The sequence below is a fragment of the Thamnophis sirtalis genome, unplaced genomic scaffold (genome assembly GCF_051295495.1).
Source record: "Thamnophis sirtalis isolate CommonGarterSnake01/CBP01778 unplaced genomic scaffold, rThaSir2_p1.2 scaffold_3, whole genome shotgun sequence".
In the NCBI taxonomy this organism is placed as follows: Eukaryota; Metazoa; Chordata; class Lepidosauria; order Squamata; family Natricidae; genus Thamnophis; species Thamnophis sirtalis.
The window spans coordinates 81,395,100-81,419,380 of NW_028261383.1; the positions used below are offsets into that span (position 1 = coordinate 81,395,100).

The 24,281-nt window shown below is 41.7% G+C and overlaps 1 protein-coding gene across 1 annotated transcript; it reads right to left on the minus strand.

The window, feature by feature from the left end:
- Position 1: 1 nt before the first annotated feature.
- On the minus strand, positions 2–23,463 carry DDX41 (DEAD-box helicase 41). The gene is made up of 17 exons (XM_014056163.2): positions 23,380–23,463; positions 23,123–23,293; positions 20,418–20,577; positions 20,263–20,337; positions 19,534–19,594; positions 18,965–19,101; positions 11,128–11,200; positions 8,581–8,734; positions 8,317–8,453; positions 7,345–7,507; positions 5,785–5,916; positions 5,396–5,467; positions 5,083–5,179; positions 4,176–4,325; positions 1,819–1,890; positions 1,379–1,489; positions 2–993 (listed from the first exon to the last, which is right to left on the minus strand). The coding sequence occupies exons 1-17, from the start codon at positions 23,401–23,403 to the stop codon at positions 857–859; spliced, it is 1,926 nt and encodes a 641-aa protein (XP_013911638.1). The 5' UTR covers positions 23,404–23,463; the 3' UTR covers positions 2–856.
- Positions 23,464–24,281: the final 818 nt, after the last annotated feature.

Below are 24,281 nucleotides of genomic sequence, written 5' to 3' on the forward strand. Positions count from 1 at the left end.
GAGTCAGATCCAAGCTAGCAACCCAGTGAAGTGTACGACAGAGACTGTCAAGATGATGAGCTCTTGTGGCTGCCCAAGGGATGAGTCAGTAAGTATGATAGTGCAGGCAACTTCCTCTGCCTGCTAACTTCCTCTTTGGGGCCTGCAAGCACGCAGGAAGTTATAACAGGCAAAAAGTCCCAAGAGAGACAGACGACTGTCCCAGGAGACATTTAACTCAACAACTTTTTGCAGGCAAGAATAGCTTTTCTGCAGCTGCAGGAGCTGTCATCCAAAACAGAGCTGTTAGAGAAAGCAAGATGGGTGGGAAGCAAGATGGGTGGAGTCAAGGCAAGGGGTAAATAAAATTATACAGTTTTTATAGCGACCAGAAGCTAGTAGTAGAATGTGAACTACATGCCGAGTCTCTGGCTCCTCATTACGGTCAACTGCTGAGGAGAGAGGCAATGTTTGCCCAGCACACATGACAATCTCTGATGCAACTGATTATTGCAACAATGGCCTGCTACCCTCAAGAGAAAGTACACTGAACAGCTTAAAAACAAACAGGTGTTTAAAAAGGATGGAGCATGCCTTTCAAGAATGTGCAGATACCAAGGTGATGTCTCAAATTAGCACAAAATGTCCACACAGAAGGCAACGTGGGAGATAGGACAACCAAGCCTAGCACTTCACCTCGAGGTAGGATCAATATTTTCAACAGAAGCATTCAGATCCCCATATGGAAAAAGTCCTCCTCTGCCAGAGCCTGTCTCCTATTGGTGATAGTTGTGCCAGAAACGGCATTGGAATTATTTCAGAAAAGGTGTCTTTCCAGGAAAAAAGAACCTAGGCCTAGCCAAAAGGCAGAATCCATCTAAAAGTCCATGGAGCTGTGTGCCAGATAGTCTTTGCGTCCAATGTTGCTGACTTGCTTGGTCTGCATGGCTTCCAGCTTGGGGCAGTCTGTGATACGATGACCCAGTCCCCCACAGAAAGCACAGCCTCTTTCTCCTGGAAGTGAAAATACTGCATCAGTTAAAAGTTCATATCATTGAAAGATGATTACCACATGGGAGGAGTAGGAAGACTGTCTATGCAGTTCTCAGCCACAAGACACGGCTGTCTTATTATAGCTCTAATGTGACTTAAAAACCTCCCACACTTTGTGAAAAATGCACCTGGCTAACTTCTAATTTGCATAGCAGTTATTTCTTTCCTTCCTTTATGAGGCCACCGAGCAGACAATTCCTTCCATTTCTTCAAATAGCAGATGACCATAATTCCAACATGCTTTTGCCTAACACAGCCATGCCGAAGGTTGAACTGTCTTAACTATAAAACTATTCTGGTCTCCCAGGCCTCCTCTCATCCCATTCTTTACGAACCGACTACTTACCTCCGATATCCAACATGGATTCATCTCCACAATGCAACACTTGAAGCACAGGGGGCACCTTCTGTTTGGCCTCCAGCAGCAGCGCCTTCAAATCCATGAGTACTGATTCATCTAGGGACCAAGAGACAAGTCATGTAGACGAAGGTCAATTTCTCAGATATAGCACAAAGGGATTTCAATTACCGTAGACAAGGGGCAGTGCCCATATGCAAGTAGCTGCCTCTATAAGATATTGCTCGTGATGTACCCAAGCCACTCACTGATCATATCCCAGATCCCCAGAATATTCTTTGTTGTTAATGATTCATTAGGAAGCATGACTGGATGAGCCCAGCTGACAAAAATATAATTAGTTGAAGTTCATTCATCCTTCACCCTCTTAGTTCCTCTGGCTCTGTTCATCACAGCCCAGCTTTTATATCAGTTTCTCAGTTCCTTACCACAGGCTTTGTTGATGAATGTGGTGGCAATGCCAGTATTCCCTGAGCGGCCCGTACGCCCAATCCGATGAACTGGAGAGGGAAAAATTCAGACGCAATTACCATTTTCAGCCCAAAGAAATATGACTTGATTATGCTTCTTCACAAAAGCAAAATACAGTAGCCATGGGAAATTAGTAAAAAAAAAACAGACAAAAAACAGACCATTCAGTTTCCCCATCAAGTTAATTTAAGCCTATCCAATGAAAAAAAATCCTGGAAAGCCCTTCCCACTCCTCATGAATAATGTGTGACGTGTCACACTTTACATGTACCTACATAAGAGTTACATTTTTTTTTATTTTTATGACTCTGTCAACCCTTTTATAGCAGTGGCGTCGTGGCAACTGAGTGCAGCTGAGCATTTAAAAATGATTACATATACCCACAAAAGCCACATTCCAAATAAAATCAGGACCAGACTGCTCATACAAATTAATTGAATTCATAAGCCCCAGTTTCATTCGTTGTGGGCAAAATAAGATACCTTCTCTCACATACATTCAAATTCCCCTTGCTCTTCCAAGAGAAGCAGCAAAAGAGAGAGAGAGAGAGAGAGAGAGAGAGAGAGAGAGGGAGAGAGAGAGGGAGGGAGAGAGGGAGGGAGAGAGGGAGAGAGAGAGAGAGAGAGAGAGAGAGAGAGAGAGAGAGAGAGAAAAGAGAAGAGAAATTAGGAATGAGCAAGAATACTGGAAAGGAAAAAGAAAGGAGGAACAAAACTAAATCTTTTGTATAAAAACAAAAGAAAGTAGACAGAAGCCACAAGTCTCCAGTAATTCAAAGTGATGTTGCACACATCACGATATTGTCACTCAAATAAGATGTATTATGAAACCTGCATATGGGGGTGGGGGGGGCCTTCAGTCATGAGTGACTTGTGGCTTGACCACCGCGACACGCTCTCTATGGGGCTGCCCCTGAAGACCACCCAGAAGCTGGGTCAAAAAGCAGTGGCCAATGTAATATGTCAGCTTTGTGAATACCACTGGCTGCAAGTTTACTTCTCGGTGCGATTTAAAATACAGGTTGTTATCCATAAAGCTCTACATGGCGTAAATCCCTGTTACTTGGAAAAAAAAACCACCTGTATCCCATAATATATAACCGACAGATTCAATGGGGTGTGACATGCTCCAGGTTCCTTCAATTAAATCAGGTAATCTATCAGAACCCCAGAAGCCCATTTGCTCTGTAGCAGCACCTGCCGCTGGAACTAAGTTTCCCCTGAGATCCAGCTGGCCCCAATCTGGTATTGTTTAGAAGAGCTGTGAAAACCTGACTCTTCACACATGCTTTTGGCCAGGGATAGTCAGACCCTTTGCTTTGATGAAACACTTGCCATCCTTTACCTTTATCTTTATTATGTATTGAATTGATAATAATTTCTTTTGCTTGATTGACTTAAGCTGCCAGAGGCATTGAGAATTAGGCAGCCTGCGAGTAATAAATTTTGATTGTTCCAACTACACAATCCACAGGTCGTCCTCGACTTACAACCACAATGGAGCTCAACATTTCTGCTGTTAAGGGAGATATTTGTTAGTGAGCTTTGCCCCATTTTACGACCTTTCTTGCCACAGTTGTTAAGTGAATCACTGCAGTTGATATGTTAAGTAACCTGGTTGTTAAGTGATCCTGGCTTCCCCATTGACTTTGCTTGTCAGGTCGCAAAAGGGGATCACATGACCTTGGGACACAGCAACGGTCATAAACATGAATCAGTTGCCAAGCGTCTGAATTTTGATCACATGGTCATGGGATGCCGTAAAGGTCGTAACTGTGAAAAACGGCCCTAAGTCACTTTTTTCAGTGCCGTTGTAATTTTGAACGGTCACTAAATGAACTGTTGTAAGTCGTAGGACTACCTGTATCTGCCAAATGATGCAGCTGATGTCCCTTGTCCCCTTTGCTGATGAGAAGCTGTTAGGTTTCTCAAAAGGAATTCAAATTCACTATCAACAGGGAGGAGCTTCATTTCCTAATCTTCAACAGTTGATTTCTGTTGCTATTTGCATCTCCCGCATTCCCGCCCAGTAATAAAGCTAAAAGATACTTTAAGAGGTGAGTCAGGTAAAACATGGATAAGAGGAAAAGCCAGGTGGTGTCTCATATCCTATTTTAGCAGCACCCATTTTAGAACTCAGATACTGTATATAATAACTTCTGCAAGCCAAATTTTGCTGATTGATTGTTTTTTTCACTCAATATTTTTTTTTAATATTGCTTTTGTCACAGTGGATAAATTCTGCATATGTTTAAGGATTCCAACACATGAACCCGGTAACCAAAAACCCCACAGGGCTCCCTCTCTTTCATACCATAGTTTTCTATTTCCTCGGGCATGTCGTAATTGATGACATGCTGGATGGCTGGGAAATCCAAGCCTTTGGAGGCAACATCTGTTGCAACAAGAACATCCTTTTTCCCATCCCGGAAAGCCTCAATAGCCTTTGTTCGCTCCTCTTGGTCTGTAAGATGAAGTCATGCATTAAGAAGAGCAGAAGGATTTCCCCTCATCCCTAATCCAGAAGCTTCCATTCTCTGTGAGCATGATTCACACTCTTGGAACAAGAGAGCCTTTATCTTCATGGCACTTTCATGAAATGACAAGAGTAAACTGCTTTACTGGCCAAAGCTGGTTCATTAATTTGAACAAAACAAACAATAATTTGTTTTGAGATTCGTATGATACCACAGGCTGGTATCACACTCCCTAAAGGATCTGATAAAGCTGCCAAAGCTCCTGCTTGAATCTTCTTTTCTAGATCCTTTTCTAACCTTTACCATGCTTCATACCATGTGACTGCAATTCTGTGATATAAAAGAATAGCAATAGCACTTAGACTTACGTACCACTTCACAGTGCTTTTACAGCTCTCTCTAAGCGGTTTACAGAGTCTGCATATTTACCCAAACAATCTGGGTCTTCATTTTACCCATCTTGGAAGGATGGAAGGCTGAGTCAACCTTGAGACTGGAGAGATTCGAACTGCCATCTGCTAGCAGCTGGCAGTCAGCAGAAGTAGCCTGCAATACTGCATTCTAACCACTGTGCCAACACGGCTCTATGGCTGGCAGGAAGATACATTTTTTTTAAAAAAATCTAACCTAACTATAGTTAAGTCAGAAAATTGTCATATATCCAGTTTCTGCTCTTTCAAATTACTGTGTTTATGTCTGGGAGCAAAGGAATACTTTGATTCTAAACCAAAAGGTTTTACAGACCTTTTCCACCATGTATGGCCACAGCCTCTACACCTTTGAGTAATAAATATTCATGAATTGCATCTACGTCGGCTTTCTTCTCGGCAAAAATAAGAACCTGCCAAAGAAAAACAAAAAATAAGTGATGATTATACTGCAGTCCCTTAATCAAAGGGAGATCCCACTTCAGAAATAAGATAGAATACAACGACAGAACAGCCAAAAAATAAGATTGTTCTCATGCAACACTGCTTCCTTTTCTATGACAAGTGCAAAAATGAGATGACTTTGGGAGTGATAAGATCAGATCAGATCAGGATAAGTCTGAACTTACGGGTGGTGGAGTCTTCTGTAGACATTCAAGTAGATACACCATTTTAGCTTCCTCTTTCACATATTCTACTTCCTAGATGGAACGAGAGAGACGAAGTGAAAGATACTACAGAGAAGTCAGCACAGGGTGGCTCATTAGGGCTCAACAAATTAGTAACTTGAAGTATTAAGTATAGATATGAAAAACTAAGATTGAGATTATGCATGAGTAAAAGTTAAGTAGATATAATGAATTAATTACATATGAATGAATTAAGAGAACATTTTGAGATTTCCCCTATCCAACACCCACAAGGTAAAGAACTCACAGGCAGCTCACTTTAATTTGGACTTCCTATGCAGTACAGTTTGAGGGTCAAACAGCTAATGAAGTGCTCTAAACTGACATACCTGTATGACATCCAAACTGGCAGCTCCTGCACGTCCCACATTGATTGTGATAGGCTTTACAAGGGCACTTTTTGCAAAATTCTGAATCTTTTTAGGCATGGTAGCACTGAAAAGAAGGGTCTGTCGCTGTCCCTAAAAGAAAAAGAGAACCCCAGATGGCAAATAAGCAATGATGGACAACTTGCTCTGCTGATGTCACCCTAAAAATTCTGCTTCCAGATCTGGCCATAGATTATATTTTACGGTATTTGCAAGTCTGAATAATTGCAGACCAACATTTGTACTGGGCAAGCAATTTAGAACACTGAGAATCTCATCTTTCATTTCTGAAAAGTAAGTTTGAAAAGACAGAAAATAATGCCTCAAAAAACTCCAATGATCTGACCCGCAGCGTGCTTAGATCTGGCAAGCAGGGGCGGCGTGGAAATAGCGGTGCCTCTGCTAGTAAAAATGGGGCGTGGGGGAAGCTGTGCACGGCCCCCCGCACCCTGTTTTGGCCGTCCATCCCATCTTCCCCACCCTCACCCTGGGCTGGCCTGTGGAGGATAACTACAATGCTGATCTGGCCCTCCAAGAAATCCAGTTTGAACCTGTACTAAAGGAAAGAGAAAACAATACATGGCAGAATTTCTAATAGCCAGGAAAAAAGGGCTTAGTGGCCCACACAGCTTTTTGACTTTGAACTAAGATGAATTATCTCAAGGGACAGCATGAAAATTAAATTTTATCCTAAGTTCTCATGGAAGCTGGCTCTTCTGAGAAAGAAGAATTTGTATGATAAGTAGCTGTTCACAATATATTATTCAAACATCTGTGAGTCTACCTACTCAGAGCCTGATTTCTAAAAAGAGCACATGTACCAGATTGCCAATCTGCCTCGCAATCTTTCCAATTAGTCTAAAGTTCTGTCAGGTTTATATAAGTTATAAGACCAACAAATGGAGACATAAAACACATAAAGAAGATCCTAACAGGTGCAGATTAAATCTTATCTCTACTACCCTGTTTCCCCCCAAAATACTTTCTTGGATAATAAGCCCAATCGCATGCGCTAAAATACGCCCTCCCCAAAAATATGTAAACACATGCGCAACTAGTCCCTGCCATTTCCTTGGGGGGGGGCAAGGGGGAACATGTCCCACATGCCCCACATGTACCTGCCATCCACGTGGAACGGCCTCGCAAGAAGCTGCTCCTGCAAATCCTAGTTATTGTGCCCCTTCTTTTAGTGGCAGCCGCAAAAAGAGCGGCAGGCCCCCTGCATCAGCTGATCCACGGGCTGAGGTTAAGGGGCCTCCTGCACCTCAAAAATAATAAGTCCTCCCCAATAATAAGGCCAAGCACTTATTTCGGGGGTCAAACAGAAATAAGACCCTGTCTGATTTTTGGGGAAACACAGTACTAGCCTAAAGCTTTTATCTAGATCAGAAAAACATCACAGTTGTCATTAGCCACACATCTGTTACCAGAAAATGCATAAGGCTGAGAGAAAAATAATCATTTAGGCGATCAAGGGTTGGCTGGGATCAGATTTGGAGCAAATTCTGCCCTCCCTAGTACCTTGAAGTAGGAAAAGATGGTGCGGATATCTCCTTCAAAACCCATATCAATCATCCTGTCAGCTTCATCCAAAGCCAGGTAGCGGCAGACATCCAGACTAACCATCTTTTTCTGTAATAAATCCATCAGACGGCCTGGGGTTGCTACCATCATGTGTACACCACTGTGGAACAGAAGGATTAGAACACTAGAGAGCGCCCTGTACTAGCAACAATAACAGTAGCATAGCGTAACAATGTGGTTTTTCCCGTGAAGTATTTGCATCACACCGTGGAAACCACATTTCATAAATGTGGTACCTATACAGACCTTGATTACTGGTCTGTGGGGCCTCTAGGGGCCTTTCTTATTTTTACCACCAACCAGCAGATCAAGTCCTAAACTATGGGAACGATGCCACCGGAGCAGGGCCATTAAGCAATGCTTTCTTTCCTTCACAGTGATAGCATTCAAGATCCCTGCCAATAAGAGTGGAATAACCAGTAATTTGTGCCACATATGCCGCACGGTTCTTCTTTTCTCTTTTAACTCATCCGGATGAGACACAGCAAGCCGATGCGAGGGCAGGATGATACATGGGCTTGGGCATCCACGTGCATCACATCAACCCACTATCTATTTTTGCATGTAGAGATAGCTGTGATTTCCTCCCTTCCACAAGGAGAATTAGAGGGGAGATTAATGTGGCTTTTGCTCTGGATTCCTAGCAAGCCAGGAATCAATCAGATTAATTTAGATATGTATGTAGCCAATATTGGTGAGACAGAGATCCAGATCTTTTCAAAAGAGGAATTTTGCAGATGAAAAATAACAGGCCACCTATTGACAATAACACCACAATCTTTTATACTGTGTAGGAAGAGGAAGAAATCGCATGAGACCAAGAAGCTGAATGCTGCTTTGCTTCCTTAACATCCACACAAGAAAAATGTAGCCACTCTGCTTTAAATGTTCTTCAAAGGTTGCCCTTACTGTTTGATAGTCTCCATTTGTTCTTTCACAGACATGCCACCGATGCAGAGAGCACAGCGCAAGGCAGGCATCCCGTCCTCTTGCAGCAGGCGGCAATAGTACTCCAGGATGCCATGGGTCTGTCGAGCCAGTTCCCTCTGTAGAAACAAAAACCTGATCAGCTGGGGACCGCTGTCACTAAGCCGATTTACCCTCCCCTCTTTCTCTTGGCCAAACCACTCCCCCCACCAAATGCATAAGCCCAGTGCAAGCCGGGTGACTTACGGAGGGGCAGATGATGAGCCCGTATGGTCCTTCCCTTTTGGAAAAGGGCAGCCTCTTTTCCTGCTCCAGGCAAAACATGATAACCGGGAGGGTGAACACAAGGGTCTTGCCAGAGCCGGTGAAAGCAATCCCAATCATGTCTCTACCAGAAAGTCTGTGGAGGAGAACAAATGAGCCAATGAAACCCTTGCTGTAGTTGGAACGAACTGCTTCTGGGTACACTAGCCAGGGGAGGAGGAGAGCTGAACTGCTCCTGCGTGGCAGACTATGAGAATACAGGCAATCCTCAATTTATGACCACAATTGAGCCCGACATTTTCATTGCTAAGCGAGTCAGTGGTTAAGTGAGTTTTGCCCCATTTTACGACCTTTGTTGCCACAGCTGTTAAGTGAATCACTGCAATTGTTAAGTAAAGTAACACAGTTGTTAAGTGAATTTGGCTTCCCCATTGACTTTGCTTGTCAGAAGGTCACAAAAGGTGTCCACATGAACATGGGACACTGCAGCCGTCATAAATAGGAATCACCAAGCATTTGAATTTTGATCATGTGACCTTGGGGGGGGGATTGAGAATTGGTCGTGTTTTCAGCACTGTGGTAATTTTGAACAGTCACTAAATGAACTGTTGTAAGTTGAGGACTACCTGCATGTTGAAAAGTTGAGGTCACTTAGACTTTTAGCCTCCAGATGCTGAAGGCACCATATATTTCCTGTCAACTCTAAAGTCTGCCCTTTTTTTATTATACAAATGTTATGATAAACTAAGTCTGCCCTTGTCTGAAGCTGATGGAAGGTAAGAAATCTAACATTCTAGAGCAGTGTTTTTCAACCTTTTTTGTGCAAAGGCACACTTTTTTCATGAAAAAAATCACGAGGCACACCACCATTAGAAAATGTTTACAAAATTTAACTCTGTGCCTATATTGACTATAGGCGGGTGTTTTTCCCACGGCACACCTTACACTATGTCACGGCACACTAGTGTGCCGCGGCACAGTGGTTGAAAAACACTGTTCTAGAGCAGTGTTTCTCAACCTTGGCAACTTGAAGATGTCCGGACTTCAACTCCCAGAATTCCCCAGCCAGCATTCGCTGGCTGGGGAATTCTGGGAGTTGAAGTCCGGTCATCTTCAAGTTGCCAAGGTTGAGAAACACTGTTCTAGAGATCCAAAAGTTGCCTCCACTGCTTTATCTTATTAAGAAATGTATTTAAAATCATTTATGTATTTAATGTATCTAAAATCATAGAAAGACTAAAGGCAATGGAAGAATTGAGGTTTCCAATAGTATACGTATTAAGCTTATTTAGCTTACAAAACAAAAAGTCCAGGCCATCTACCTGGGTCCTAGTCTCTTTCTCTATTTTTGTCCACAATCTGCATGCTTTAATCCTTAATAAACAGTTCCAAGATAATGTAGAAATGACTCTTTTGTAGATCATAAATTCAGGGACTCTGTTGGACTCGATTCAGTGTGTAGTGGCGTTGGTGGTATCATCAATAACTTGTTAGAGCAATAATTTTGGCTGATACACAAACTGTACTTTCTCTAGAATATGCCATCGTTTGAATTAGCTTGCTGTACACACTGTACTTTGTCTAGAGAAAATTAAACTTGCCTTAGGTTTAAATTGCCCTTGTTTTTTACAGACTATTTTAATATGTTCTACATAGAGCAACATTTAAAAACTATTCAGAAACTGCAGCTGGTATAGAGTGTAACTTTTCAAATACTGGGAAAGGGAGGAGGCGGCTGAAGAACCTATATACTGCAATAATTATATTGCTTATTAATTTGGAGTTCCAGTTTAAGATGTTGATAATAGCCTTGTAAGGCTTAGATTTTAGATCTGGCAAAATATATGCATCAAAATATATTAAATTATAGCAAGCAAAACTGCTTTTCAATATGCAACTCTGTATTATTCTAACTGCTATTGATTTAATGCTTTGCTTTAAACTGCAGCAGCTTATCAATAATGGCTTGATGCAAGCTAATTCAAAATCTGGCATTAGGGTTTAGAGATGCTTGCAACGATAAATTTATTTCAATGATTTATATGGCCACCCATTCTGAGCACTATTCTGGATGGCTAACAGCAATAAATATAAAACAAAAACCAAGAAAAACCAGGTGCCAAATCCATCATTTGGATTCATTCCTCTGTGTAATCTCCAGCGCCAATCTTATTATCCCAGAGCCAGCAATTTATCACTTTCGAGAAAATGAAGAGGGCCAAGCCCTGCCAGATTTTAAGGGGGGAGGATTGCAGCAAATCATCTTGCAGTAACAAATATCCCACATATTCATTGTTGTTGAAAAGAGGTCTGAACCAGAGACTCAACTTTGCCAATATCTGATAAAATGGATTCTGTCACCTAAACATCTCTGCCACAATAAAACGACAAGATTTTACAGTTCAGTTTCTTCATGGATTTACCATGGCAATGAGGTGAAAATAGAGAGCATAACTAGTAATAAGCTTTTGCACAGTGCTTAGTAGTGGCCCTTCAGAAGCAGGCTGGCAATACTCTTGCAACACTCACATGGTAGGAATACCCTGTATCTGGATAGGAGTTGGTTGCTGGATCCCCTTCTTTTTCAAGCCTCGCAGAATTGCTGGAGGGAGAATTCAGTGAAAAGATTAGCAAACTGAGCTAAGTAGATCAGAAAAGAGAGTTGTGAGTTTCCAGAAGAAGGATATTGAAGCAAGAAGGGGTACTTTTCTTGCTGAGATTTAATAATGAGACATCATCAAATAATTCCCACTTATCCTGTTGAATATGAATGAGGCATACATGCATCATTAGCTATTCCTAAAATATACATGAAAACAATGATAGCAAACAAACCCCACCCAAAAAACCCATAACCCCATTCGCAATAGTTTAAAAAGTGATACAAATTTTGAATTTATTACTGAATTACATATATAGCCTGGATTTGGCAAAATTGATCAAAGCATAACTTGAACTTATTATGGGGTGCCATTCTGGCCACCTGATAGACCTTAACGAAGAAGGTTAACCCCACTGTTTCCAGGTAGAAGGCAGGACTAAAATGCCTCTATTCTATGGAGATAACCCATTTCACAGTTGCTTATTGATTTCAATTACAAGAGCCACCAGTTCCACAACTGGATAATACTGCACAGCAATTAATATTTAATTACAACAATGAAAACAAGATAAAAAAGAGATCAGTGGCAAAGGGCTTTTTCAGTACATTATAGTAATTTACAAAATCTTTATGCCTAAACATTATTCCTCAGAATAAATCTGAAGGATCGACCTGCTTAAAGAGATAGAAAAGCCAGGTTTTAACTGCTCTTCTGAAATCTTCTGAAAGAGCCGAGGTGGTGCAGTGGTTAAATGCAGCACTGCAGGCTACTTCAGCTGACTGCAGTTCTGCAGTTCGGCGGTTCAAATCTCACCGGCTCAGGGTTGACTCAGCCTTCCATCCTTCCGAGGTGGGTGAAATGAGGACCCAGATTGTTGTTGGGGGCAATATGCTGACTCTGTAAACCGCTTAGAGAGGGCTGAAAGCCCTATGAAGCGGTATATAAGTCTAACTGCTATTGCTATTGCTATCTTTGAAGGAAGAAACAGATCAGATCTGTGTAGCAATATAAATGATTCATTTTCTAGGCTTTGTCAAATTAGTTAAACAGCCAAGTTCTAGAGGTGATTGGTTCAATCTGATTCGGTAGGCAGATGAGTAAAAGAACAGCTAACTAGGCAGGTATAGACAGGGATGTCAAACACGAGATCCATGGGCCGTACATTCAACCCAGCTCCGCAAGGGCAAAAAAAATCCCAAAATGTCATGATAGGGTCCGCGATGTGATTGGGTTTGACACACCTGGTGTAGAGGCTTTAAGATGACAATTACCACTTTGATTTATTTATAAGAAGAAGCCAATTGACAGTTAATGCAGTTCCGAAAACACTAGGGTTACCTAAGTATAGTGGGAAATACATATCATTGGCCTGGTGATCAATTTTGCACCAGCTGTTATTTCCAAAGGCTTTTCAAGAGCAACCTCATATATAGTGTATTATAGTGCAATAATTCAAAGGGGAAGTGACTAGGACATGAGTGATTCTGAGTAGGAGTCCCCAGTCCAGAAATAGCTACAATTGGCACAAGATAGAGCTGCACTAAAGCCCTCCTGGCCATCTGCCACTGATTCTTTGAGCAAAAGCTATAGCTAGGTGAATCCCAAGTTGCAGACGACCTTTGGATGGGACAGTATAAGTCCGTTCAGAGCAAGATTGGTGCAATTATGGGATTGCTTGCCCACAGAGCCAAAGCCACTCAATTTTGGAGGTATTCAGCCTGTTCCTCCACTTCCAGACACTGATAGCTTCCTGGCACTAAGTCAGCACTTCTTCTAGTTGGCTGGGACAATAATCCTTGACTTACTAACAGAAAGCCTGCTTTCCAGCCCTTTTCCCCACAGTCCGTATGACAAACTCTGCTGAGATTATTGGGATTTCAATAAAAATTGGGTAAAATTATATCCGCCTACACAATCTTAAAGAGAAGATTAAAGAGAGAAAAAAAGATATTAGATCGCCATAATATTTGACCTGACTGAAAAACACACACATTTCCCCCAAACAATAGAGCAGTTAGACATTTCTAGTCAAAGTAACCATCACAAGAAAAGCAAGTCAACATCTTAACAGAAACCTATCTATTGAGTTCAAAAGAAATAGCTGCTAATGATGAATCACACCAAGGAAAGTGATGAATAAAAGGATGGAAAATTAGTCTGGAACCTCTAAGAAAAAGTTTAACTTGGCTTATTCCAATAGCCTTGTGTAGACCCATAAGAAACTTCTAGTACTCTCAAAGACAACTTATTTCTGCACTAATGAATAAAAATTGCTCCAGCCAAGTTGTGTATATGAATTGTGCTTGATACCTGCCTGTTAAAATGGGTGTTTACTGCTTTTTTGAGAAGAGTTTTTAAGTGCTACTTCTATTTAAATTCCAAGCACAGAGGTGCCACCTGGACCTGGATATACAGGTTCCTATCTCAGAAGATTCAGCCACATTGGAAGATTTCATAATTCTTGGATGCTTATTTTGACCTGAGTCTAGAACCAAGATTTCCTGAGTCAAAAAGGAACAATCATTCTACCACTTGAACCTATCTTTCTTAATTTGCACGTCTCCTTTGATAATATCGAGGCAGGTGAGAATGCATGTAGTAAGCACTAAAGACAAGGAGACATCAAAGCTTTGGTCCCTTCCACACTGACATTGTGAAAATTAGAGAAAACCATGGTCACCTTCATGTTCTTTTTTGTTGCAGTGGCCAACTGAAGGAACTCTCCACTAATCCATGATTGTCTAAAATATTTCTGGGTACAATGTCTTAGACAATCAATCTGCAGACACATTCAACATCCACTTTATTATACACTTTCCACTGAAAGGAAGGCATGATGTCTTTCTGCCCACAGAAACAAGTGAGAAATCACAATCTCCCCACCTTGATTGGTGGGATATGTTTTTCTGTAGATATTTTCTGTCCAAATTAACATATGGTTCCCTTCTCTCAGTCTTCCAATGCTAGGTACCCTGCCACAGCTTGCTGGGAAGGCACGACTCTTCCCTGAACGAGGTCATGAATGACTGATCTCTCAAACCCAACACGCTGGAACCCATGATGATTTGGTCCTTCTAGCGTTCTCCAAGGACATTCCTCTTGACGAATTGTCAATGCTAACCATCACCAAGAGGAGGTGACTACCGATAGTCCTCAACTTACAACAGTTCATTTAGTGATCGTTTGAAGTCACAACGGCACTGAAAAAAGTGACTTATGACCCTTGTTCACACTTATGACTGCTGCAGAATCTTCATGATCATTAGATAAATCCAGATACTTGGCAACTGACTCATATTTATGATGGTTGAATTCCTGGGGTCATGTGATCACATTTTTGTGACTTTCTGACAAACAAAGTCAATGGGGAAGCCAGATTCACTTAACAACCATGTTACTAACTTAACAACTACAGTGATTCACTTAACAATTGTAGCAAGAGAGAGGAGAGCTGATGTCGCGACAGCACGACATGTGATCTTGGTGCTCCGAGACCGCAGTCGAATTTCTGCCGCTGGACGGTCCATTTGGACCTAAACCTTCCCGCAGAGCTGGTTGAGAAGGGCACCTCCTGCTGCTCTCAGGGTCACCGCAAAGTCCCTGAAAGATCCAGGAATAGCCCTTTTTTCCGGTGACAGAAACGCAGCTAATGAAGCTGCTGAAGTTGGGACAGCTCCGGAACAAGAAGAAAGCGGAAAGAGAAAGTGTGTCGAATTGGTGAAGAAATTTTATTATTAGAGGAAGAGACTACCCAAGAAAAAAATTTAAGTTAAGATTGAAGAAAGAAGACTGTAAGCGGCGAGATTGATCTGCATTGAACTTAGTGTGTTATCCAGTTTCTAATTTTTTTTTCACGGATGGAACTTTTGCAGGGGCTCCCTATTTTTTAAATTGAATAGATTAATTCTTTCTTCTTCTTTTTTCACTTTTGCTTATACCTATGGATTAAAATTCTTTTTTTTAATAATGCTTGATTTGATTGTTTTTGATCTCCATTAAAGGGTTTTTTTCTTTCTTAAAGAAGATAATAAGAAGGATTATAAAGAGGGTTGTAACAACAGGAGGAAAGCAGTTACACTGCCACTTAGAGGCTGGAGGCTGAATAAATTGTTTTTTCTTCTTTCTCTTTGATCACTTGAGATTCAAGATTCTTTAAGTTTATTTACTGACAGTGATAGTAGGAAGAGCATGTTCTTTATACAGGTGCCTTTTGGAAGTTCTATCACTAGCTATTGGGGGGAAGACAACATTTTGACTTGAAAGACAATAAATGAACCTGTTTGAAGTTTATTAAAATAGCCTTGAACCCTATAGTGGCAGTGTCTGCAAAATTGAAAGAATGGCTCAACAGGAAAAAGAAACTGTAACATTGCCAATGATTATGTTTGAAATTCAAAATCTATTAGTTGTGATAGAATTAAAAAGAGATTGGAGAACATGGAATACAAAACAGAAAAATCTCATGGAGAAACTGAGGATGTTTACCAAATGAAGAAAGTGGAGGACAGAAGATCAAAAGATGGAAGAAAAAAATGAGCAAAGAGATAAGAAAACTGTGGATACTGACAACAAAGTGAGTGTGGTTGGTAATGGCAAGAGCGGAATATGGAAAGGGGGGGACAGATGGATTGGAACTCTACCCCAGACTTCAAAGCACAAAAGAAAAGAGAAAAATTGATGGAGATAAGAAGAGAAATGTTGACAGAAGTACTAGCAATAACCAAAGGTAAGCTGATGGAAAGAACAGAGGTTGGGTTTCAAGCTTTTATGAGATACGAAAGGAATAACATGTTGCCAAGAGAAGTTTATACAAGATTTATTAATAAAGTAACTAGAACATTAATGCTACAAATGGCAAGAGATATAAGACAGTACTATTACTGGAAAGATACAGGTTGATGCAATGAAAATGTATAATAAAAATTAAGCTAAATTTAGTTTACTAGTAGCATATATAAAATGAAGTGACAATAGCTATAGTTAAATGATTAATAATGATAACAATACATATAGATATACTAGTTTAATAATATGAAATTTTATATAAACAACACATGGAGATTATGAGAGGAGGTTTAAATGTTTTATCTAGAATATGTTATAAAGATGTATTGTGATTGGATGATCTTAGGATGATTTAATGGAATATTATCATATAATTCTATTCTAGATTTTGAATATTATATATAAAAGGATGTAAAACAATATACCGTATTTTCACCCATATAACCCGCGGGTTATATGCGTTTTTTGCATGCACAGCGCCCCCTGCAGGTTATATGCGTGGGCGGGGTATACGGAAAATATTTTACACGATCAGAGGCTTGCACAGGCTTCTTTCTCCGTTTCTTCCCCCACCCCGATCTCAGCTGTTTCCTTCTCCTCCGTTCCTTTCCTCTTCCCCAGCTTGCGTAGGCTTCTTTCTCCGTTTCTTCCCCCACCCCGATCTCAGCTGTTTCCTTCTCCTCCGTTCCTTTCCTCTTCCCCAGCTTGCGCAGGCTTCTTTCTCCATTTCTTCCCCCCCCCCATCTCAGCTGTTTCCCTTCTCTCTTACTCGTCGCGGGTTATATGCGAGGGCGGGGTATACGGAAAATATTTTACACGATCCGGAAAACCCGCGGGTTATTTGCGTGGGCGGGTTATATGGGTGAAAATACGGTAGTCAAATTAAGGTTGAACTATAATAACTGTTGTTATACATGAATATAGATGAATTTAAAATATGTGATTTGATATGAAAAGCAGGTGGTGATTATGGAAGAGATGCATGAAAATACTGTAACCAACTGACACACTTTCTACAATTTGCAATGGAAGATGGGTTTTTTTATGTTTGTCCTTGTTCAAAAACAAATAAAAATTGTTATTAAAAAAACTGTAGCAAGAAAGGTTGTTGTTGTTAATTGCAAAGTCATAACTGAACCATCACGACCCCATGCACAACGTTTCTCCGGGCCTTCTTGTCCTCTACCACCCCCCAGAGTCCATTTAAGTTCATGCCTACTGCTTCAGTGACTCCATCCACCCACCTCATTCTCTGTTGTCCCTTTCTTCTTTTACTCTCAATCTTTCCCAGCATTAGGCTCTTCTCCAATGAGAAAGGTTGTACAAAGGGGTAAAACAACTGTCTCACTTAGTAACAAAAATTGTGGTTGTAAGTCGAGGACTACTTGTACTGCGATTGTAACCTACAGAATTAAACTTGTATTTAAAACAATTATGTTTCTAAAACACAAATAGAAACTATTGTGGTGGGTAGTCTTCATATGATTAAATCTAAGGAACTGAGTTCTGAGTCATAATCACAATTCCTTATATCCTTGCAAAGGCCACAAGAAAGTGCTTCCTAAATATTAGTATTTCCCAAATTTCAGCATGAATTCATCAAAGTCTTGAAAGATAAATATTATTTTGACTGGTTGTTGTGAACACTCCCCCCCCCCCAAAAAAAACCAGCATCCATCTAGAATGCTAGAGAACTTTTCCCAAGTCACCATAAACTCATATTTATACAACATAAGATGGTGTACTCTAAACTGTGTTCCTCTTTGCCCCATGAGAGCACATTCCGAATAGTAAATCATCCTAATAAGCATAGATATGAATCTGTTGGTCCTCACATTCCTGATTAGGGCCATGATTAACTTTTCAAAGATTACAGGGGCTAAAGCAGAGACAAGTGGAAGGGGTCTGGTTTGAGAGCAATCCTGAGAAATATGTGGTGATTCACTCTAATAGAGATGTGAAAGTATGCATTAGACAGGTTTATGGCGGCCAGGAAACCTTTTGTCAAATGTCTTTATTTTGAATATAGAGTGTTTAATCAATCTGGTCAATGGGTTCAAAATTTAAAAAGACTCCAAATCTATTTTCTTTGGGATCATAAACAATAGCAAGAACAGGCTAGTAAATCTCTTATGCTGATGCACCTGTTCTATTGTTTGAATGTTCAGCAGATGAGCCAGACAGACCAACGTCCTTTGATGTAATTCTGATTTCCTGGATGTTGGTGATTGTAGAAATCTAATTATTTGATGATAGATTTTTAAATAATATATGAGATCAATTACCAGAACTCTCGAAACAATAGAGCCACTTATCAATACTCTAACCGTCAAGAAACCTGCTTTAGAACTCTTTTCAACACTCAGTATTCCCTACATTCTATAGCATGATGGTGAACCTATGGCACACGTGCCAGAGGTGGCACACAGAGCTTTCTCTGTGCCCATGATTGGTGGCCAGCTGCTCTCTTCCAGGTTCCAGGGCTTCGGTGAACGCGTGCACGTGTGGAGTCCAGTTTCGGCACCAAGTGCCTTAACAAAGGTTAACCACCACTGTTCTATAGGCTGAGAATCTCATCCCCTCTTCTCTGGACTATAGTCAAAGAGAGGAGTGCTGCCACATGTTTATGCACTGATGGTTCGCATTCCATTCTCTCTTGTGGAAATGTATACAATTTGTTAGCTGTGGAAGCAAGTGCCTTGTGATTAAATAAAGATATTAGTTCAAATATACTCACTGACTACTGGGGATGGTCTTATATAAGAGAAATCCAATTTATTTGGGGCAATATAAAAGTAGGTTTGGAACATTTTGCAAACTAGATAACTGGGTCTTGATCCAAAGATTGTACATGTCTGAATGTGTTTTACCATATTATAGAACTGCTAATTTATTTGTTTTTCAAACTAAAGCAAATATATAGGCCGCACAATCTGAACACTCAAATCAAATTTGAAACCAATAGCATGGATATTTACCCCCTGGGAACTTCATCTCTTTGAAACTTTTGAGAGGAGGTGGAATGCCTTCCCCTTCCACAAGGATATGGTATTTTTTACGGACACGGTCATGCCTTGCTTCTGACATAGATAGGATATACCGGGGAGCCTTCCAGCTGGTACAGAAACACATAAAAACCTTATTTATTATGATTATTATTTCTGATCATACTGATTGTTTCATTTGAAAATTTCTGTCATGATGTTTTAATCAGAAATTGTTAAACAGTGTTTGTTCTCCTAACAAGCCAACATCAACTGCAACTTTCAGATATTTCTTTGTAAACAATTGGACAGATTTGACAGAGATCAACCACCTATTTTATATCCAACCCATGAACACTGTGGCTACAATCTTATATGTGATTGCAACTTTTAATACCCATCTATCTATATAAGAAGACAAAGTCACATGCAAAAGTTAATTATTTCAAGGTAGAACCTCAAGATAGAGGGACACCTTTTTATGCATTTTAACACAAATAAAAGTTACAGAGAAATGTTTGTCATTTTTTTAAAAGGGTCTTTTACAACCAGAGTACATCTACCTGGTTTTAATTGGATCGTCATATGTAATGCCCTTTGCCATTTCCTTCACAGACATCAGAGCTACATAAGAAAAAAGACATCAGTCAGCAGCCATGAAAAAGTAAAAGCAACCTATTTGAACATGGCTTTATCCTATGCAATAGCAACAGAAAGCTAAAGTTCCTGGGAAGCACTTGGGATTTATGGTGCAGATGTAGAAAACCTTCCATGAATGGATTGTTCTGCAATTTTGGCATGAATATGGAATATATATGTACCAGAGTGAGGTAAAAGGGAAAGTCAACAGAAGTTACAGTACATAGTAGAAGCTAAACTGAAATAAGGGAATCCAAAGGCACAGAAAATTTGGGTATGCATAGCAGTGGAGACACAGGAAAGGAGGGTAAGAAAGATCAAGTCAGAAGACCCATCGGCCATCTAGACAAGGTGCATCAGCCCTGTCTTTTTCTCCTGAAAGACCCCTCTAAGTCTGTCTCAGCCAAAACTTGGAATAACTAATATTTTATGGGTTTCAGTTTGGCTGGCCACAAGCATTCCAGAATGGCCTATCCAAACACCGGAGCCTTAACATGCTTCTTCTAGACATGGAACATAATGCATGTTTCATTCTCGATGTGTTCAAAATTAATTCTTATTTCCCAGCTATCCCAATTTTGCCATCTTCTATAACATCATCAATATTTTCCCAAGTACCAAAGCTATTTGAAAAAACTTTTTTTGCACTTTACCTCGCCCTTCTGCCACACTTTCCAGGATCTTTTCTTCTTCTTTAAGCTGTTTCTCTTTAGCTGACTCCTTACGTGCTGGGAAGAGTAACATATTAGATAATTAGCCCAAAATCTTCTCTCCAGTAATAAATCAAACTTAGTATGTTGATTGTTACCTTCTGCCTTCTCTTTGAGATGCTGGTGCTGATCCAAAAGGCTGATGTTAGACTGGGGGCCCAGGGGAATGTCATCTTCATCACCATGATACTCGCTGCCACTGTCTCTTTGTTCCTCCTCCAGCACTCCTTTGCGACGAATCTGCAGCAACTTTTGCAACTAGAGGCATAAAATTATGAGTGGAGAATTCCATTAGAGGCAGGCTTTAACTACTGGTGTCTTTGCAGACATAGATCTTGTATTTATTGGAACCCTCTGAGATTTGTATTCTCAACTGTTTGTCACCTCATCAATAAGTATCTAATCTATTCAATTCTGCATAGTTCTAGGTTAATTTTAAATAGTCAGGTTTTTATTTTTCACAGCAAATATGAAAAATACTACATTTTTTGGAGTATGACGCACCTTTTTCCCTCAAAAAAGAGGGTGAAAATCTGGGTGCTTCTTATACACTGAATACAGCATTTTTGGCCTCCTGAAACCCCGCCCCTTTGCAAAAATGGCCATGCACAGCCTTTAGGAGGCTTCCAGAGTGCTCCTAGAAGGCTGGGGAGGGCAAAAATGAGCAAACTGTTTTTGCCCCTCCCCCAACCCTCAGGAGCACTCTATAAGCCTCATAAAGGCTATTAATGCCCTTTTATTGACCAAAAAAAGGGCCGTTTTTGGGAGGTCTGCAGAGTGCAAAAACTTTTTTTTAAATTTGCCTTTAACAAAATCTTGATGTGTCTTATACTCCAGTTCATCTTATACTCTGAAAAATACTGTACTTTCACAAATTAAAAGAGTAAGTAGGAATCAAGGGGAATGAGAATCTAAACTCATATAGAATAGAATAGAATAAGTTTATTTATAGGCCGCCCTTTTCCCTGAGGGGACTCAGGGCGGCTAACAACTTATATGGGAGGGGATACATACAATGACATATAACATAACATGTAATTAAAAAAAATAAGCAACATTCATTCAGCATTCGGGTGGGGGCGAATTATAATCTTTACCCCCAGGCCTGACGGGATAGCCAGATCTTGAGGGCTGCGCGGAAGGTCTGGAGGGTGGTGAGGGTACGAATCTCCACGGGGAGATCGTTCCAAAGGGTCGGAGCTGCTACTGAAAAGGCTCTCCTCCGCGTAGTGGCCAGCCGGCACTGGCTGGCAGATGGCACTCGGAGGAGGCCTAATCTATGAGATCTAATAGGTCTCGAGGAGGTAATTGGCAGGAGGCGGTCTCTCAAGTACCCAGATCCACTACCATGAAGGGCTTTGTGGGTGGTAAGAAGCACCTTGAAGCGCACACGGAGATCAACAGGTAGCCAGCGCAGCTCGCGGAGGATAGGTGTTATGTGGGCGAACCGAGGTGCACCCACAATCACTCGCGCGGCCGCATTCTGGACTAGCTGAAGCCGCCGGATGCTCTTCAAGGGCAGCCCCATGTAGAGCACGTTGCAGTATTCCAGCCTAGAGGTCACAAGGGCGCGAGTGACTGTTGTGAGAGCCTCCCGGTTCAGGTAGGGTCGCAACTGGCGCACCAGGCGAACCTGGGCAAATGCCCCCCTGGTCACAGCCGACAGGTGGTAATCAAAGGTCAGCTGTGGGTCCAGAAGGACTCCCAAGTTGCGAACCCTGTCTGAGGGGTGTAAAATTTGGGCCCCCAGCCTGAGCAATGGAACACTAGCCAAATTATTGGGAGGGAAACACAACAGCCACTCGGTCTTTTCCGGGTTGAGTACAAGTTTGTTAGCCCTCATCCAGTCCCTAACGGCCTCGAGACCCTGGTTCATCACGTCCACCGCTTCATTGAGTTGGCACAGGGCGGACAGATACAGCTGCGTATCGTCCGCATATTGATGGTATCTTATCCCGTGCCTCCGAATGATCTCGCCCAGCGGTTTCATGTAGATGTTAAATAGTATGGGGGACAGGACCGACCCCTGCGGCACCCCATATGTTAGGGGCCTCGTGGTCGTTTAGAGTACTATATTCAAATTCTCACAAAGTGCAAAAAATATACCAAGGTTTTTATATCATAGCTTTTTGGAGATGTGTTTTATAGAACTGGTTAACATAGCTGGAGTATTCCCGCCAAATAAATCTGAATGTTTACAGAAGAGAAAATGAAAATAACCATATGATATAAAGCTATGGCAACTAGGTATGTCTACTTGCTCTGCCCTTTCGGGATAAGCAAAGCACTACATGACAAAGGTTTTCAAACCGTTACGCAAAATGATTCTATTAACTCTCACCAGCCACTCTGCCAAACACACTGGGTCCCACCATGATAGATACACAAAGGCTACTTTTCTCAAAAGAAGATGTGTATGTTCATGGACATTTTTAAAGTATATTTCTCATTTTATGTTAAAAGCTTAACTAAAGTGCCAGTGACTTTTCTGCTATACCACCTAACTTATTTCTGAGTCGCACACATTTCCCAGAGACTCCACTAACCTAGGGGTTCCTCTTCTTTTGTCCCGAAAACATACAACTAGCTGCGGAGAGCCAAAGATTGGGACCAACAGAGCAATCATTAGAAACGGGGAAGCAGAGAAAGGGCACCGACCTTAACTAGAAGACCCTACTAGAAAACCCTCCATAAGGGTGCATAGGATCGGGTCACAGGCCTCGCAGCTGCGCAGTGAGAAGACAGCAACAAGGGGTGTCCGTTAAGGGCTCCCGCCACCCCACGCCAACCTGTCCCACATTACCAGCTCCTGCTTGCGCTGCTTGAGGGGCACATAAGGCTGGTAGTCTTCGCCGTCACCATCATCTGCCTCCTCCTCGACCTCTCCTTTCACTCGTTCTTCTTCTTCGTCGTCGTCGTCTTCTTCTTCTTCTCCAGACAGGCCCGACGCTTCCGATTCTGGCTCGTGCTGCCTCTGAGAGGGTCAGGAGAAAAAAAAGAATCACTCGACCGGCGTCCCCCAACCCTGCCCGGGTCCCCGCCGGCCCGATGTGGCCTTACCTTCCTGCTACTTCCGGTGTCCATGTTTTCAAGCTACTTCGTTCACTCGGCCTTCCGCGCGTGAGCGCACGCGCGCACGTATCCAATGAAGGAAAGGTTACCGTTGCTTAGCGACCGCAGCCGAGCCTACAAGCAAAACAAAACCAAAAAATATATAAATTCTCGCGACGAAAACGGATGTGCGACGGCACAAACTGTGGGAAGGCGGAGCGGAAGTCCGGTCTAGGGCCGTCGGAGGTGCGCGCCGGGAACGCTGCCGATTGCAGGCTGCTAACCTTAGTTGGCGCTAATAGCTTGGATTCGCTTTTGCGACCTCTTTGGTAGTTTCCGGCGAGAAGGAGCGCCGGGTGCAGTCGGGCAAAAAAAACCATTCTGCATGGGGGTGGGGGTGGCTTGGTGCTCTCTGAGCTGGTTTCTTTTCTTGCAGACGTTTCATTACCCGTCACGGATGATGATGTTACCTAGTTCGGGTAATGAAACGTCTGCAAGAAAACAAGCCAGTTCAGCACCAAGGATCCCTCATGTCAACCCTGAGCTAGAAATATTCTCCTTTATTGGTCCCATTCTGTGTAGCTGGGGTCACTGCTGAATCAGCAGATGGAGGGTGTCGTTTCTGGATTGCCATTTGTCAGAAATGGTCTCCTGATTGGGCTGGGGGTTGGGTTGGACTAGATGACCTACAAGGTCCCATCCAACTCTTACTATACTGTTATTATTCTGCTTCTCCCCGGGTTAGGGGCAGCAAGACTATCCTGCCCCGAGTGGAAAACGTGGAGATCAATTCTAAAAGAGCTGCTTTTCATAAACCTTAGTCTGATGCTATTTCTTGCCTCCCGGCGTACAGAATAATAATATAGACAACTACTTTTAAAGTGCTGTTTCATCAAAGTTGGTGTTAATTT